Here is a 13,491-nt window from a genome sequence, read left to right as displayed (position 1 = left end):
ATAAATCCATAACATTCATACAACAGCCGAACACGACGGTAGCTCATCACAACATGTTGGCCACCGGTGCAGACTGCGGTGACAGCTGCGAGCCACGCTCCATCCCGACTTTAAATACTGCAAGGCAACAACCCACAGCCCCAGTCATTTCCACCACGCTAAGGAGATCTTTGTGCTCCTGTGTGCCACACCACTGATGATGTCTGCCATAGCAGCAGACGAAATGTATGGTAGCAATGGTGCCAACAGACCATGACACTTTAGCCCAGATAACATCGATCCAAATATTTCAGGTGTTTTGTTACATGATCTGATAATGAATTGTTTTCCATGTTTAATTCCTGGTGTCTTGGTCCAGGTTTTGTGGTGTTGAGTCTTGGACCACTTTTTTAATTGCCTCTCTACCAGAGCACCTAGATATTTCTCTGGTCCAATAACTTTTGTAGCTGCTTCTTGTCTTGCAAGTTCGTCAGCTTTTCATTGTCCTCAATATCGCAATGCTCTGGTACCCAGATGAGTTTGACCTCATTCTGTTCTGGCAGGGTCGAGAGTATATTGAAGCAATTTAGAACCAGTCCTGAAGTGACAGTATGGCTATAGTCGGAGGCACCGATTTTGGCAGATGACCTCAATGACATTTCCAGTAGGCGAGCTAATGTTTTGTGAGAACTGCAAGAATGAATTGCGATAAGGCTGTCTGTCGTTTATTTGTTCACACTCGCCTCTCGTATCATTATTATTAATTAATAAACACACCACAGTACAGTCCGATTCATGGGAATGCCGTAAATGACTTTCATTCGCCTCCTGCATTTTCTAAATGAAGAGGAAAAAAGCATTGCATAACCAGAACCAAGAAATTATTGCAAATGTTCATTACTTCATGAAGAGACAGGCGAAAAATAGATATGAGTTATGTCGAATTGTCTTCATTAATAACAAACATTCATGAAGTACGAGAATAAGTTGCAGAAGCGACAGGAATCGACACTTTGGATAAATAATCGAAGGAATAGGTATGCTAAAATAAGAAAATACGTAATTCGATAATTTACGAGATTCGATCTGATACTGTGGATTGAGTCTCGGCGTAGCTCAGTGGTTAGAGATCCTAGTGCGTGTAACTGGGAGTCACGAGTTCGATACCCGGCACCGGAGCGAATTTTTCTCAATTAATAACCTGTGGTAATTCGATAAACCAAGCAAGAAACCTCATGTTCCAAAAGTATTAATGGAAGTAGATGAATATGAGAGCTTAATTTAATGATTTAAATCACGCGTAGCATGTGTTTACAAGGAATGATAATAGGTCACGAGAAAAGCCGTCGATTCGTTTCTTGTGTTTTTTAGTCTGAGCCTGATAGTTGTCAAGCTTGATGGATGAATTTTTTATACCGTAATAATTCGTACACCTGTTGCATCTGCCGTTAACCGATTTAAATCTTTATTTAATAAGACACTCCCATTATCAACTACGTAACGCAAAAAATGTTTATTTTTTTCACTATCTTCTTAGTGTGTGTCAGCAATTTCGCTTCTTCTCCAATAACAAACAGGGTCCTTTTTCTTGGTGCGGTCTTCTGGTCTTCTTTCCCTCATAACTTCGACATATTTTCAAGATAATGCATGTATGACATTTTACATGCAAGAGCATGTCATACTAGAAAACAAGCCCTGTCTTTGGCATTGTTTTACCATTTTAAGCTATTTTTAATTAATATTTTTTACGTAAAGCAATAAAGTTTGCAATTACTCGTGGCAAAAGAAAAATATTTCTTATTTATATATTTATCCGGTAAGAGCAGAATTTCTTAACACACATTGTGAAGAAAACAGAGAAGAAAGCATTTAAAAATATTAAAAAATTGAAAAAAAAAAAAAAAAAAAAAATATCGGAGAAACCAATTTTTCCTGCACAGATAGCAACAATTGAAAAATAGAATTACCATTCACAATACATACTTAATGGATTAAAAAAAAAACTGTTTATTAATCTAGAAGTATTGCCTGATGACTATACTAAATTCCAACACAAAATTCATTGAAGATATGTAGAAATTATGTTTTTGGATTTTGCTAAATTCGTACTATGGAAATGTGTTACATTTACATACCTCTTTAAATGCATATGTTAATTGTGTTTTGTCTGCTTTACTCGATGCTTTCTTTTTTTAAATACAATTCAGAGTACTGAATCTGTCATATCTATTGAATTCGCACACATTTTATTATCCGTAATTTTCGTCTTGAGAACACTTCTGATATCAAATTCAATTTCTCACCCATTTTTGTCCGACTCTACCATTTGAGGAATAAATTCGTACAAAATAATATCGTATTCGTATTCTGTGATCCCAAAGATCTCCAGATATCAACTTTCGTCGAGATCGGACGACTTGAGATTTTTCATTCCCTTCTGTCTTTTCACTATTCCTTATTTAAAAAATCAGAAAATGTTTAATCAAAATTGTTGAGAGTAACCTTCATTTTAAATGTTACGTCTCTACATCGGCTAGTTCAAAATACTTGAGTGAAATTGTTAAATTGTCATCTCCTTTCTCTCTCCTCTCTGCTCTTTGAGGGATAAAAAAATCCTCAAAAGTTATTTGAATGTAGTACATGAAGTTGAATTTTTTTACATTCCTTATACATTTTAGAAACAATTCTGAGAGATGAGATGAACAGTCTAACTCAATTTTATAAAGGAGCCTTTGTTTTAAATTTAAGGGCTGAATGGGTGCTGGTTCAAAAAATAAACCAGTATATTTTGATCATTATTACCTCCTATTTTACATTCCTTAATGTTCGTATTTCGTAAAACTCCGTCTTATCTTTTGACTAAGGATTAACAGAAACCTACACACAGGGTTTAAGGAGATTTAAGATGATTAGTCAGTCCGTTGATTGTAGAATAATTTGTTATATATGCAGTATATATATATATATATATATATATATATATATATATATAGATTGTCTTTATACTTTATAATAACGAGGAAAAGATTATACAGCGGCAAATGGAATTATCTCGAAAACTGTGTGCCAGGGACTTCTCTTTTTATATGCATGCACACATACTGTATAGACTACTGAAGTTGTATAAAAATGGTTATATGTGCATTGTTTTTGGAGGTGACTGTCCATCCGAGTCCACTAGGATAATCAGGAATGTATGTTTACTCTTATGTCTCACCCATTCCAGCTGCAGTTTGCTTGTGACGAAGATAACAACCGACCTTGCAGCTAAGAGTAACTCGCTCTGAAGTTCTGATTAATAAAATCCATCTGCCAAAATCGATGGCGTCAACTATACTAAGAGCCATAAGGGCAGCCTGGCTGTCAGAGAATATAATATAATATATATATATATATATATATATATATTTTTTTTTTTTCATGAACACATTGGTTAATAGTATATATTTCTGTTTGAAAAGCAGTGGCATATTTATCCAAGGAGAAACTCAAGCTCGTCTTCAGTCTGATGTAGTGAACTTCTTATCCAGTACCCAAGTCTGTCTTTGTATAGACTTCTTAGGAAGTTTTTTAATTTTGTTTTCCCAGAGTTCAGGATGAATAATGATTATGAAATTCTTTATGAAATGTCGAACAGAATTAATAAGGTCTGATTTCTTACTCAGTATGTTATCTGCCATATATCTCTTGATTCCCAGCAAGCCTGATACTACAAAGCTCAAGGAAATTGTTGGATATTATTTTATTAGAAACTTATAAAATATGCAGGCGCAACTCGCGTTATATGTTCAATAGTTCATTAAACCCTCTTATCACTAAAAAAAAAAAAAATACAATTCTCTTTCACTTGTAAAAACCGATAATATATGTTTTAACGCTAATATACATACCAAAATTGAGTTGAGTTGTGCTCATAATAATAAACAAGTTACTTACGAAATAGGATTTGCTAAAAGTAGGATTGAACACCCTGGTCAGTGATTTCATTGCAGGAGTGGTGAGGGAGTGAAGGGTGTTATATAGCTGTTATACACAGTAAAGTCACTACAACGTACTTTTAGCGATAGGGACAGAAGTGAAAATTCCTACCTATTGGACCACTGGAGGGCTACTGCTAACACCCTCGCACCATCTTTCTACTCAATATCTCTCTTTTTCACCCCTTATAAAGCATATGACTCGGTTAAGAGAGAAGTTTTATATGATATTCTTATTGAATTTGGTATTCCCAAGAAACTAGTTCGATTAATTAAAATGTGTCTCAGTGAAATATACTGCAGAGTCTGTATAGGTCAGTTTCTATCAGATGCTTTTCCAATTCACTGCAGGCTAAAGCAAGAAGATGCACTATCACTTTTACTTTTTAACTTCGCTCTAGAATATGCCATTAAGAAAGTCCAGGATAACAGAGAGGGTTTTTAATTGAACGAGTTACATCAGCTCCTTGTCTCTGCAGATGACGTGAATATGTTAGGAGAAAGTCCACAAACTATTAGAGAAAACACGGAAATTTTACTTGAAGCAAGTAAAGAGATAGGTTTGGAATAAATCCCGAAAAGACAAAGTATAGCCTATGATTATGTCTCGTGACCAGAATATTGTACGAAATGGAAATATAAAAATTGGAAATTTATCCTTTGAAGAGGTGGAAAAATTCAGATATCTTGGAGCAACAGTAACAAATATAAATGACAGTCGGGAGGAAATTAAAAGCAGAATAAATATGGGAAATGCCTATTATTATTCGGTTGAGAAGCTTTTGTCATCCAGTCTGCTCTCAAAAAAGCTGAAAGTTAGAATTTATAAAACAGTTATATTACTGGTTGTTCTGTATGGTTGTGGAACTTGGACTCTCACTTTGAGAGAGGAACAGAGATTAAGGGTGTTTGAGAATAAGGTGCTTAGGAAATTATTTGGGGCGAAAATGGACGAAATTACAGGAGAATGGAGAAAGTTACGCAATGCAGAACTGCACGCATTGTATTCTTCAGCTAACATAAATAGGAATATTAAATCCAGACGTTTGAGATGGGATGTAGCACGTATGGGCGAATCCAGAAATGCATATAGAGTGTTAGTTGGGAGGTGGAAGGGAAAATACCTTTGGGAAGGCCAAGACGTAGATGAGAGGGTAATATTAAATGGATTTGAGGGAGGTGGGATATGATTGTAGATACTGGATTAATCTTGCTCAGGATAGGAACCAATGGCGGGCTTATGTGAGGGCGGCAATGAACCTCCGGGTTCCTTAAAAGCCGTAAGTAAGTAAGTAAGTAAGTATGGCCTGTACATTCCGCATTCCAAAACTGCTTTTGTGTAGTGTATTTAAGGTAAGTTTAATTATGCAGAAAAATATTAATTTTTCCAAATTACTTGAACCCCCAAGAAAATTGGTCTGAGTTTAGGTCCGTCATCTAATTCTAGTAGAAATTCCCAGGCTGCTTTCAATCCTGTGGGAGCAACATCTGATACCTTTCGCTTCATACAGTAATTGTTTTCAGTAGCACTGCGACATCCCTTACTTAGCCATGTCTTCACATATTTCTCTGGCTTGAACTTGTGCAAGTACTGTCATGGTAAACACCTTCTTGTTTAGCAGTTGCGTCTTCAAGAATTTATTTATTAGCCTCTTCGAGATTCTTGACATGCTGACCATGGGCATGAGAATTTTTGTGATCAAAAATATTTTTTCTTATTGCTTGATGCATTTTAACATCGCTACTACGAAAAGCCTTAATAGAATATGAACACCAATAGTTTGATAAACGTATTCTTTCTGATTTGAAAGCACCTAAAGTTCCATTAGCTCTTATACACACCTTGCAGCCAAAACATTTTGTTTCGGTTTTGTAGGTTAGCCAGTCATGTTCTAGAAATTTTGCTTGTCACTGAGTAACATTCAGAAATGTCGGAAAATAATCAAAATCTATTTCACTGCCAAGTTGCTGGCTTGAAGAAGCGTTTGACATTGTCCACATATTCAAACTATTTTCTTGTAGGTTGGATTCACTGGGTCTAGTACTCTAATCCGATCATTACTAACACAATCACTGTTATCCTCTTTTGTGTGATTGTGTCACTGAAGTTTCTCTTTACTCTTCGTATGACAAATGTACTCATTATTATATTACAAACACCAATAATAACGTAATAACGAAGAATGAGAAGTACTAGATTTAAACGTCTATGTCAGGCTCCATCGTTAGTGCTGTACTGGGCTTCATATACTTGCTCGCACTGAGTGAACGAATCAAGGTCGGGCATCCTATGGCTAGGATGCTTATCACTACAGTTACTCCTACTATTTTTACACAATGTAACCTCCCCTGCATTGCTTGCTCACTGCTGTCTGCAGAGGGGAAATGTGCCTGCTGCCCAGAATTGTGCTATCTGTGGCTGGTCTATGTTAACTGTTACTTAATGATGCTGCGTACTCAAGCAGTAAAGCTCAAAATTCAAACCCGAACCAAACATTGCCAAAACTGCTTTATGGGAAGTCGTTAAACAGTGATGCAAAATTAATTTATGATGATTATAATCTTTATGTAAAATTAATTTACTTCCTATAGTGTTAGCAATACCGGTAATGACTAAAACTTTATTTCTGTCACTAACTAGTATACTTAAATAGTACTGTATGTAACCTTATTTAAATAATAGATAAGTAACGATATTTGTGACTGACAAATATTAAAAAAAAATAAGATCTGATGAATGGCCACCACAAGCTACAGACCACAGCCTTCTATACTTGAAATTCTACCATTGTAAGCATTCCAGGAGTTGACTTATCAAATAAACGTGTCTAAATACACGTTGAATACAGTTCCCGAAGGCTGTGGTTTGGATCTACGAAGCAAACAGATAGTACTCTTTGCTGTGAAGGAATGTATAAACAAATTTTTACGGATCACATTTTTTCAGTGACGGTATGTCATTTTTCACTAACGGAGTAATGTTATGTTTTCTGGTCATAGAAGCCAGTGGCAGTATCCCACACTGGCACATACAGTCTCACTTCCCTCACTGCTGGTAACGTACATTCCTTTTTTAACAGGCAGTTATTTAAAATGAAATTACTTTTTAACTACAGTACTTGAAATCAAACTTAATTAGATCATTCTTTAATATTAAAATTACAGTAAAAAGAGACAGACCAAGAGTGAGAAAGAGCTTTTAAATACCCGTCAGATTTTTCTTAAATATTTTCACCATTTAGAACAGTAGAGATCTTTCACTCAGGATCATAATATGAAATGAAGTATAATTACAGCTTTAAAAATGTCGGGAGTTATTTCCCGAGAAATATCTGTAATCCTGCAATTTAGATAGATTCCTATAAATTGTTACCGAATTATTTATTAAATAATTTTTAACCAATCAATTTTTAAATTCTGAAGATATTCTAGTTCTAAAGCTGATCTCAGTTAAAAGGACTGATAACGAAAAGATAAATTCATAGACAGCTTACGAATGTAAGCAAAACATTGAAGTACTCACAGAGTAAGGCAATGGGCAGATGTTAAACCCCAATTCTTATTCAATATCGATGCTCCACAGTAGTGGTATTGCTGCAGCTGCAGAGATAACTGAAAAATATTACAAATTGAAGCATTGTTAAAGAAAATAAAATTAGGAAACAAAATCACTACAATCACACCTACTGGTATATTTTAACACTAGTGTTATGTACTGATAGTCTGATACATATGAACAGGGTCCGGATTTTAATTATGTGTCATCTTTTATTTGGTATTTTACAGACAATACTAACTAATTTATAAATTGTGGTATTGGTATCTGATATTTTAAATTCAGGGTGAAATTCGGTTTGGCCAGACTTATTTTAGGAGCCTCTTGTTTCCCACATAATTGAAATTATGAGGGCAGATTAGTGTTGGTCAAAACAAACGTTTTTAATAATAAAAATTAGTATTGATTCATTTTTCATTTGTGCACTGTCTATATGCGAAACAAAGAAATTAATTGAAGCTAAAATTTAGGGACGATCTAACAAATTAAAACATGAATGTTGCTAGTTTTTCCCAAGTCTAAGAAAATCGGTGCAGTAATTTCTAAGAAAGTGTTACTAGCTAAATATGCCAATAATTCAGGTAATGGTAATGAATAAATTCGATTGAAAACATTTAGCTACACAGTCCACCGTTTAGGAGTAGTTGTCAGCATGTCTGACTGCAAAACTAACAGGCCTGGGATAGAATCCTGGTGAGAACAAGTTGTTTGTTTGAAGTTTTTTTCGGGTGTTTCCCTCAACTTATTAAGACAACCTTCGGTGCCGGATCCCAGGCTCATTTTTCCGTCATTATTATCTTCATCTTCATCCATCCTGCTTATTTCCATCAAACTTATGTTATCCTGTCATTTGAGGGAACAAAATCCCACCTAATGGGTGCCCCAATCTGAGAACAGGATTCTTCATCATAATCAGGGGGAGGGAAGGAAGTAGGAAAATAAGCAGAGACTCAAATGGCTACACGCCAATATAGCTGCAGTAGTCCAATAATACTAATCGACCACTTTGGTATATTTTTATTTTGAAATAAATGTTGTATCTCTTAACGTCATTATTTTGTCATTTTATTTTTCTACTTTTGACCAAGAAATTTTATTAATTTATGTTTCACCTTTTGTTTCATTTTTAACCTTACATTTGTCCATCTCACCAATCTCAAATATCTCACTAGAGCTCTACGCAACAATATGAAAATATCCATACACAGACAATACTTAAATACATACCTAAACCTATAGATCTACACACTCTGTGTAGGCCTATACATATTATGTACATGCATAGATACATAAATAAGTGATAAATATATGCAAAGCATTGAAATGTTATATTTTGAAACACAGCTTCAATCATCTACAAATAAAACATTGCTAACAATGAGCAGGGTGTCTTTGCAATTAGTTTTGATATAAAAATAAAGTTTTCTTTAACTTCTTCTTCATTGGACAGCTAAATATTTAGATAGCATTATTTTTCGTAAATTAGGTAGCTTTGAACGAATAGAAGTAAATAGCTAAATTTTTTCAACATTTTTAGATGATCAAATTCCGGATCTTGCTGAGGAAGCTTGATAGGGACAGTGTACTTGTGTGTGTGTGTGTGTGTGTGTGTGTGACTGTGTGTGTGTGTGTATGTGTGTGTGTGTGTGTGTGTGTGTGCGTGCGCGCGCACATCACTCATTTTCAGTTTATATAACCACTGCAATTTAGGTCTAGTTCATGAAGTAAATGGCTGGAAGGAGGAGGGTGTCTAGTGTGTGATCCTCATTGTGCTTTTTGTTTTACTGACAAATTCCATTTTATTACTTGAATTGATCTCTTTCTCTATATATAGACACACACATACTAGATAGGCTATTTTTCAGAATAATCTATATGATACAGTGATTTGAAACAACTTTTGTTAATGATTATTAAAGGAGAAAAATTCGCTCCGGTGCCGAGGATCGAACCCGGGTCCTACACTGAAGTCCAATCCACAGGACCGGATCGAATCCCTCTCCTCTAGTGTTTTTCCCTTTGTGGCCTTACTCCATGCTCGACATATATGTTGACATATTAAGTCAACTAACATTATACAAGGAGCACACTCAATTGAGTGACCAGGATTCCACAGTATATGCACTAATGGGCAAAGAATCTACGTAAAGATATTTTTTTTTTTCGATCCCTGGTGTCGGAGCGAATTTTTCTCCTCTAATAACCATTCTTACCATAACAGATAAATTCTGTAGGACAAAAAATTAATCTGTACATAACATTTGTTGAGATAACTTTTACGAAAAATAATAAGAAGTACCGATACTACCAATGTAGAGGCATCTCGGCAGACCATTATAAAAGTAGAAAAGTTTTATATCCAAACGAATGGAATTTTTTAGATTGAAGTTTAATGCATACTCATATATGACAACTATAGTTGTTTTTTATGGTCAATATTTTGTTGGGAAGTGGTCAACGAGTTCAATTTTTGCATTCTGTGTGATGTTACAATTCTGTTTAAATCAGTCCCAATGCTGAAACCAATGACATTTCAATTTGTAAGATATAATTTAGGCCTACAATAATAATTGAATACCCTCCCAAAATAAGGATATATGGTACATTAGTTCCCTGTGTACATAAACCCTTATTCCGAGGGGGTATTCAATTGTCTTTTTGAGCAGAGACGCCATGGTAACAAAGTTAATATTTCGTCCAATTATGTTCACTTTACTTCAGTTTATTTATCGACACCCTATCAGTCTTGCACACAACTGATGTTAACATCCTTGCTTTTGTTATCACTTGAAGTGTATGGGAAAATATCAGAGATAATATCAAAATTGCAGCCGAGCAGAGCATAGGTTATTAGGGTAAAAACATGTTGGAGTTGTTCATCTCGCCACACATATCACCGCGCATCTCGCCGTGTGGCGATTAGGAAACAAACCAATGATATATAATGGGTAAAAACATGCTGGAGTAGTTCATCTCACTACGCATCTCGCCGTTCAGCGGGAATCAAACTGGTTTGAGTTTCAAGATGCAGCTGCTTGAAACTAGCGTTCTGATTGGTCGGTTGTCGCAACGGAACGTCATGATTCTCTCCATCCATCCTCTCAAGGCATAAGATTGGAAGGAAATTCTTATTTTTTTTTTTTTAATCTTGCAGTTCTTAATTACAGTATGTTCATTTTTAAAGCCATTATTATTATTATTATTATTATTATTATTATTATTATTATTATTATTATTATTATTATTATTATTATTATTATTATTCATTTAGTTTTCAGAACAAAAAGTGTTTATACCGACGTCAAACTTTTGCACAATATTTTGAAAGAATATGTGTTTCTTATTGTGATTGACAGTGAAAGATTTTTGTAAATAATAAGTAATACATTTTGATGATAGTACATTATTATATACTGTATAATTATTAATTACCTGAGAGTCACTAACAACCTCTCTTCAGCACTGATTGGTTGTTTATGTATGTTAGTGTACGCTTTTTGGAGTTTAGGTTCTATTAGCATCAAGATGTAAGTGAACGTTGACTGAGACATTCTTAAATATTCTAAATGTAATCTTCATCTTACGATGTTTGGGTGACGTATATACGTCCGTTGATGTGACATATTAATGAATTAAATACTATTATAGTCACAATCATGCCATGGTATGAAAGAAAAATTTCACAACCTCGAGCGGGAATCAAACCTGCGACTTCCTGGTCTCCGGTCAGGCGCTCTACCACTGAGCTATCGAGTTCGTCTCACGCCAAAGGCTCGGAATTATCCTTTCATACTGGCGACTCTGTTATAGAGTACTGTCCATAGAGTCTGATCTTAGTCAGCACTGCTTATGGCTAGAAAGAAACTTTACAAATGTAACCATGGCATGATTGTGACTATAATAGTATTTAATTCATTTCTTAAATATTCGTAAAATCTATCTGGAAATGCCTTAAGCTGCTGATATAATTGATAGAATTCACCAAGTTTAGTGCGTTCCTTATTGATTGGATGCATGCTGTATTTTCTTCTTCTGTTGGAAAGTAACCACCACTTCATTGCAGTACTTGTAGATAAATCGCTAACACTGTCAGAATTTGTAAACATTTTTTAAATACTAATATGTACGACCAATAAATTTATTAGTATTTACCACGTATTCATGGAGAATCTCACATCTGTACTCATTGTCCGCGTATCGGCGAGAATCATGGCAAGGTGAATTGCTTCACTATGTTCTGCTGAGGCGAGATGTGAGATGCATGGCGAGTGAATGGCGAGGTGCGCTACTCGGAGAGGCGAAATGAACAACTCCAACATGTTTTTACACTTATGAAACTAGAAAAAGAAACCGTGGTTTGATGAAGATTGTTGCACGGTAATAGAAAGAAGGATACAGGCAAAATTGAAATTTTTACAGGATCCAGTTGAAGTGAATAAAGATATTTATTTAAATGAAAGACAAGAAGCAAGTCGTACACTTAGGAATAAAAAGAGAGATTACTTGAAGGAAAAACTCAATGAGGTAGAAATAAGTATTACGAATAAAAACATTAGAGATTTATGTAAGGGCATAAAGGAATTTAAGAATGGATAACAGGCAAGAGTAAATGTGGTCAAGAATGAGAATGGTGACTTGCTTGCAGATTCTCATTCAATCCTGAACAGATGGAAAAACTATTTTGGGCAACTACTAAATCTACATAGGCCAAATAGGAAATGATGAGGATGAAATTCAACTACAAACTGCTGAGCCATTTATACACAACCCACACTTTCTGAAGTTGAAATTGCGATAGAAAATCTGAAAAATTACAAGTCTCCAGGTATCGATGAAATTCCAGCATAATTAATACAAGAGCTTGGAAGCGAATTATCTAGTGAAATTTATAAGCTTGTACTTACTACTTGGGAAAAGGTAATAAACCAAAACAATGGAAGGAGTCTATAGTTGTACTTATCTCTAAAAAGGGGGACAAGACTAACTGTAGTAACTTTCGAGGAATGTCACTTTTGTTGACATCGTACAAAATATTGTCCAATATTCTTTGAGAAGCTTAACTCCATATGTAGATGAAATTATTGGGGATCGTCAATGTGGTTTTAGTCATAATAGATCGACTAATGATCACATTTTTTGTATTCGACAGATATTGGAGAAAAAATTGGATATAAGGGTACAGTACATCAGTTATCCATAGATTTCAAGAAGACATATGACTTGGTTAAGAGAGAAGTTTTATATAATATTCTTACAGAATTTGGTATTCCCAAGAAACTAGTTTGATCCAATTAAAATGTGTCTCAGTGAAATGTACAGCAGAGTCTGTATAAGCCAATTTCTGTCAGATGCTTTTCCAATTCACTGCGGACTAAAGCAAGAAGATGCACTATCACTTTTACTTTTTAACTTTGCTCTAGAATATGCCATTAGGAAAGTCCAGGATAACAGAGAGGGTTTAGAATTGAACAGATTACAGTTACATCAGCTCCTTGTTTATGCAGATGACGTGATTATGTTAGGAGAAAATCCACAAAATATTAGGGAAAACACGGAAATTTTACTTGAAGCAAGTAAAGAGATAGGTTTGGAAGTAAATCCTGAAAAGACAAAGTATATGATTATGTTTTGTGACCAGAAATTTGTACGAAATGGAAATATAAAAATTTGAAATTTATCCAAATGTAATCTTCATCTTACGATGTTTATCCTTTGACGAGGTGAAAAAATTGAAATATCTTCGAGCAACAGTAACAAATATAAATGATACTCGGGAGGAAATTAAATGCAGAATAAATATGGGAAATGCCTGTTACTATTTGGTTGAGAAGCTTTTATCATCGAGTCTGCTCTAAAAAAAAAGTGAAAGTTAGAATTTATAAAACAGGAAGTTATATTACCAGTGATTCTGTATGGTTGTGAAACTTTGACTCTCACTTGAGAGAGGAACAGAGGTTAAGGATATTTGAGAATAAGTTG

The 13,491-nt window shown here is 34.7% G+C and overlaps 1 protein-coding gene across 4 annotated transcripts in view; it reads right to left on the bottom strand.

Annotated features, from left to right (window-relative positions):
* The window catches only part of LOC138715342 (mite allergen Der p 3-like), a 126,736-nt gene that overhangs the window by 22,821 nt on the left and 90,424 nt on the right, over positions 1-13,491 (bottom strand). For all 4 annotated transcript variants that reach the window (XM_069848157.1, XM_069848158.1, XM_069848159.1 and 1 more), the window contains one exon: positions 7,480-7,568. In XM_069848157.1, the coding sequence (XP_069704258.1) occupies positions 7,480-7,568 (89 nt within the window). The remainder of the gene's footprint in view (positions 1-7,479; positions 7,569-13,491) is intronic.

The sequence above is a fragment of the Periplaneta americana genome, chromosome 15 (genome assembly GCF_040183065.1).
Source record: "Periplaneta americana isolate PAMFEO1 chromosome 15, P.americana_PAMFEO1_priV1, whole genome shotgun sequence".
NCBI classification, from domain to species: Eukaryota; Metazoa; Arthropoda; class Insecta; order Blattodea; family Blattidae; genus Periplaneta; species Periplaneta americana.
This window is presented reverse-complemented; position numbering and strand designations above follow the sequence as displayed.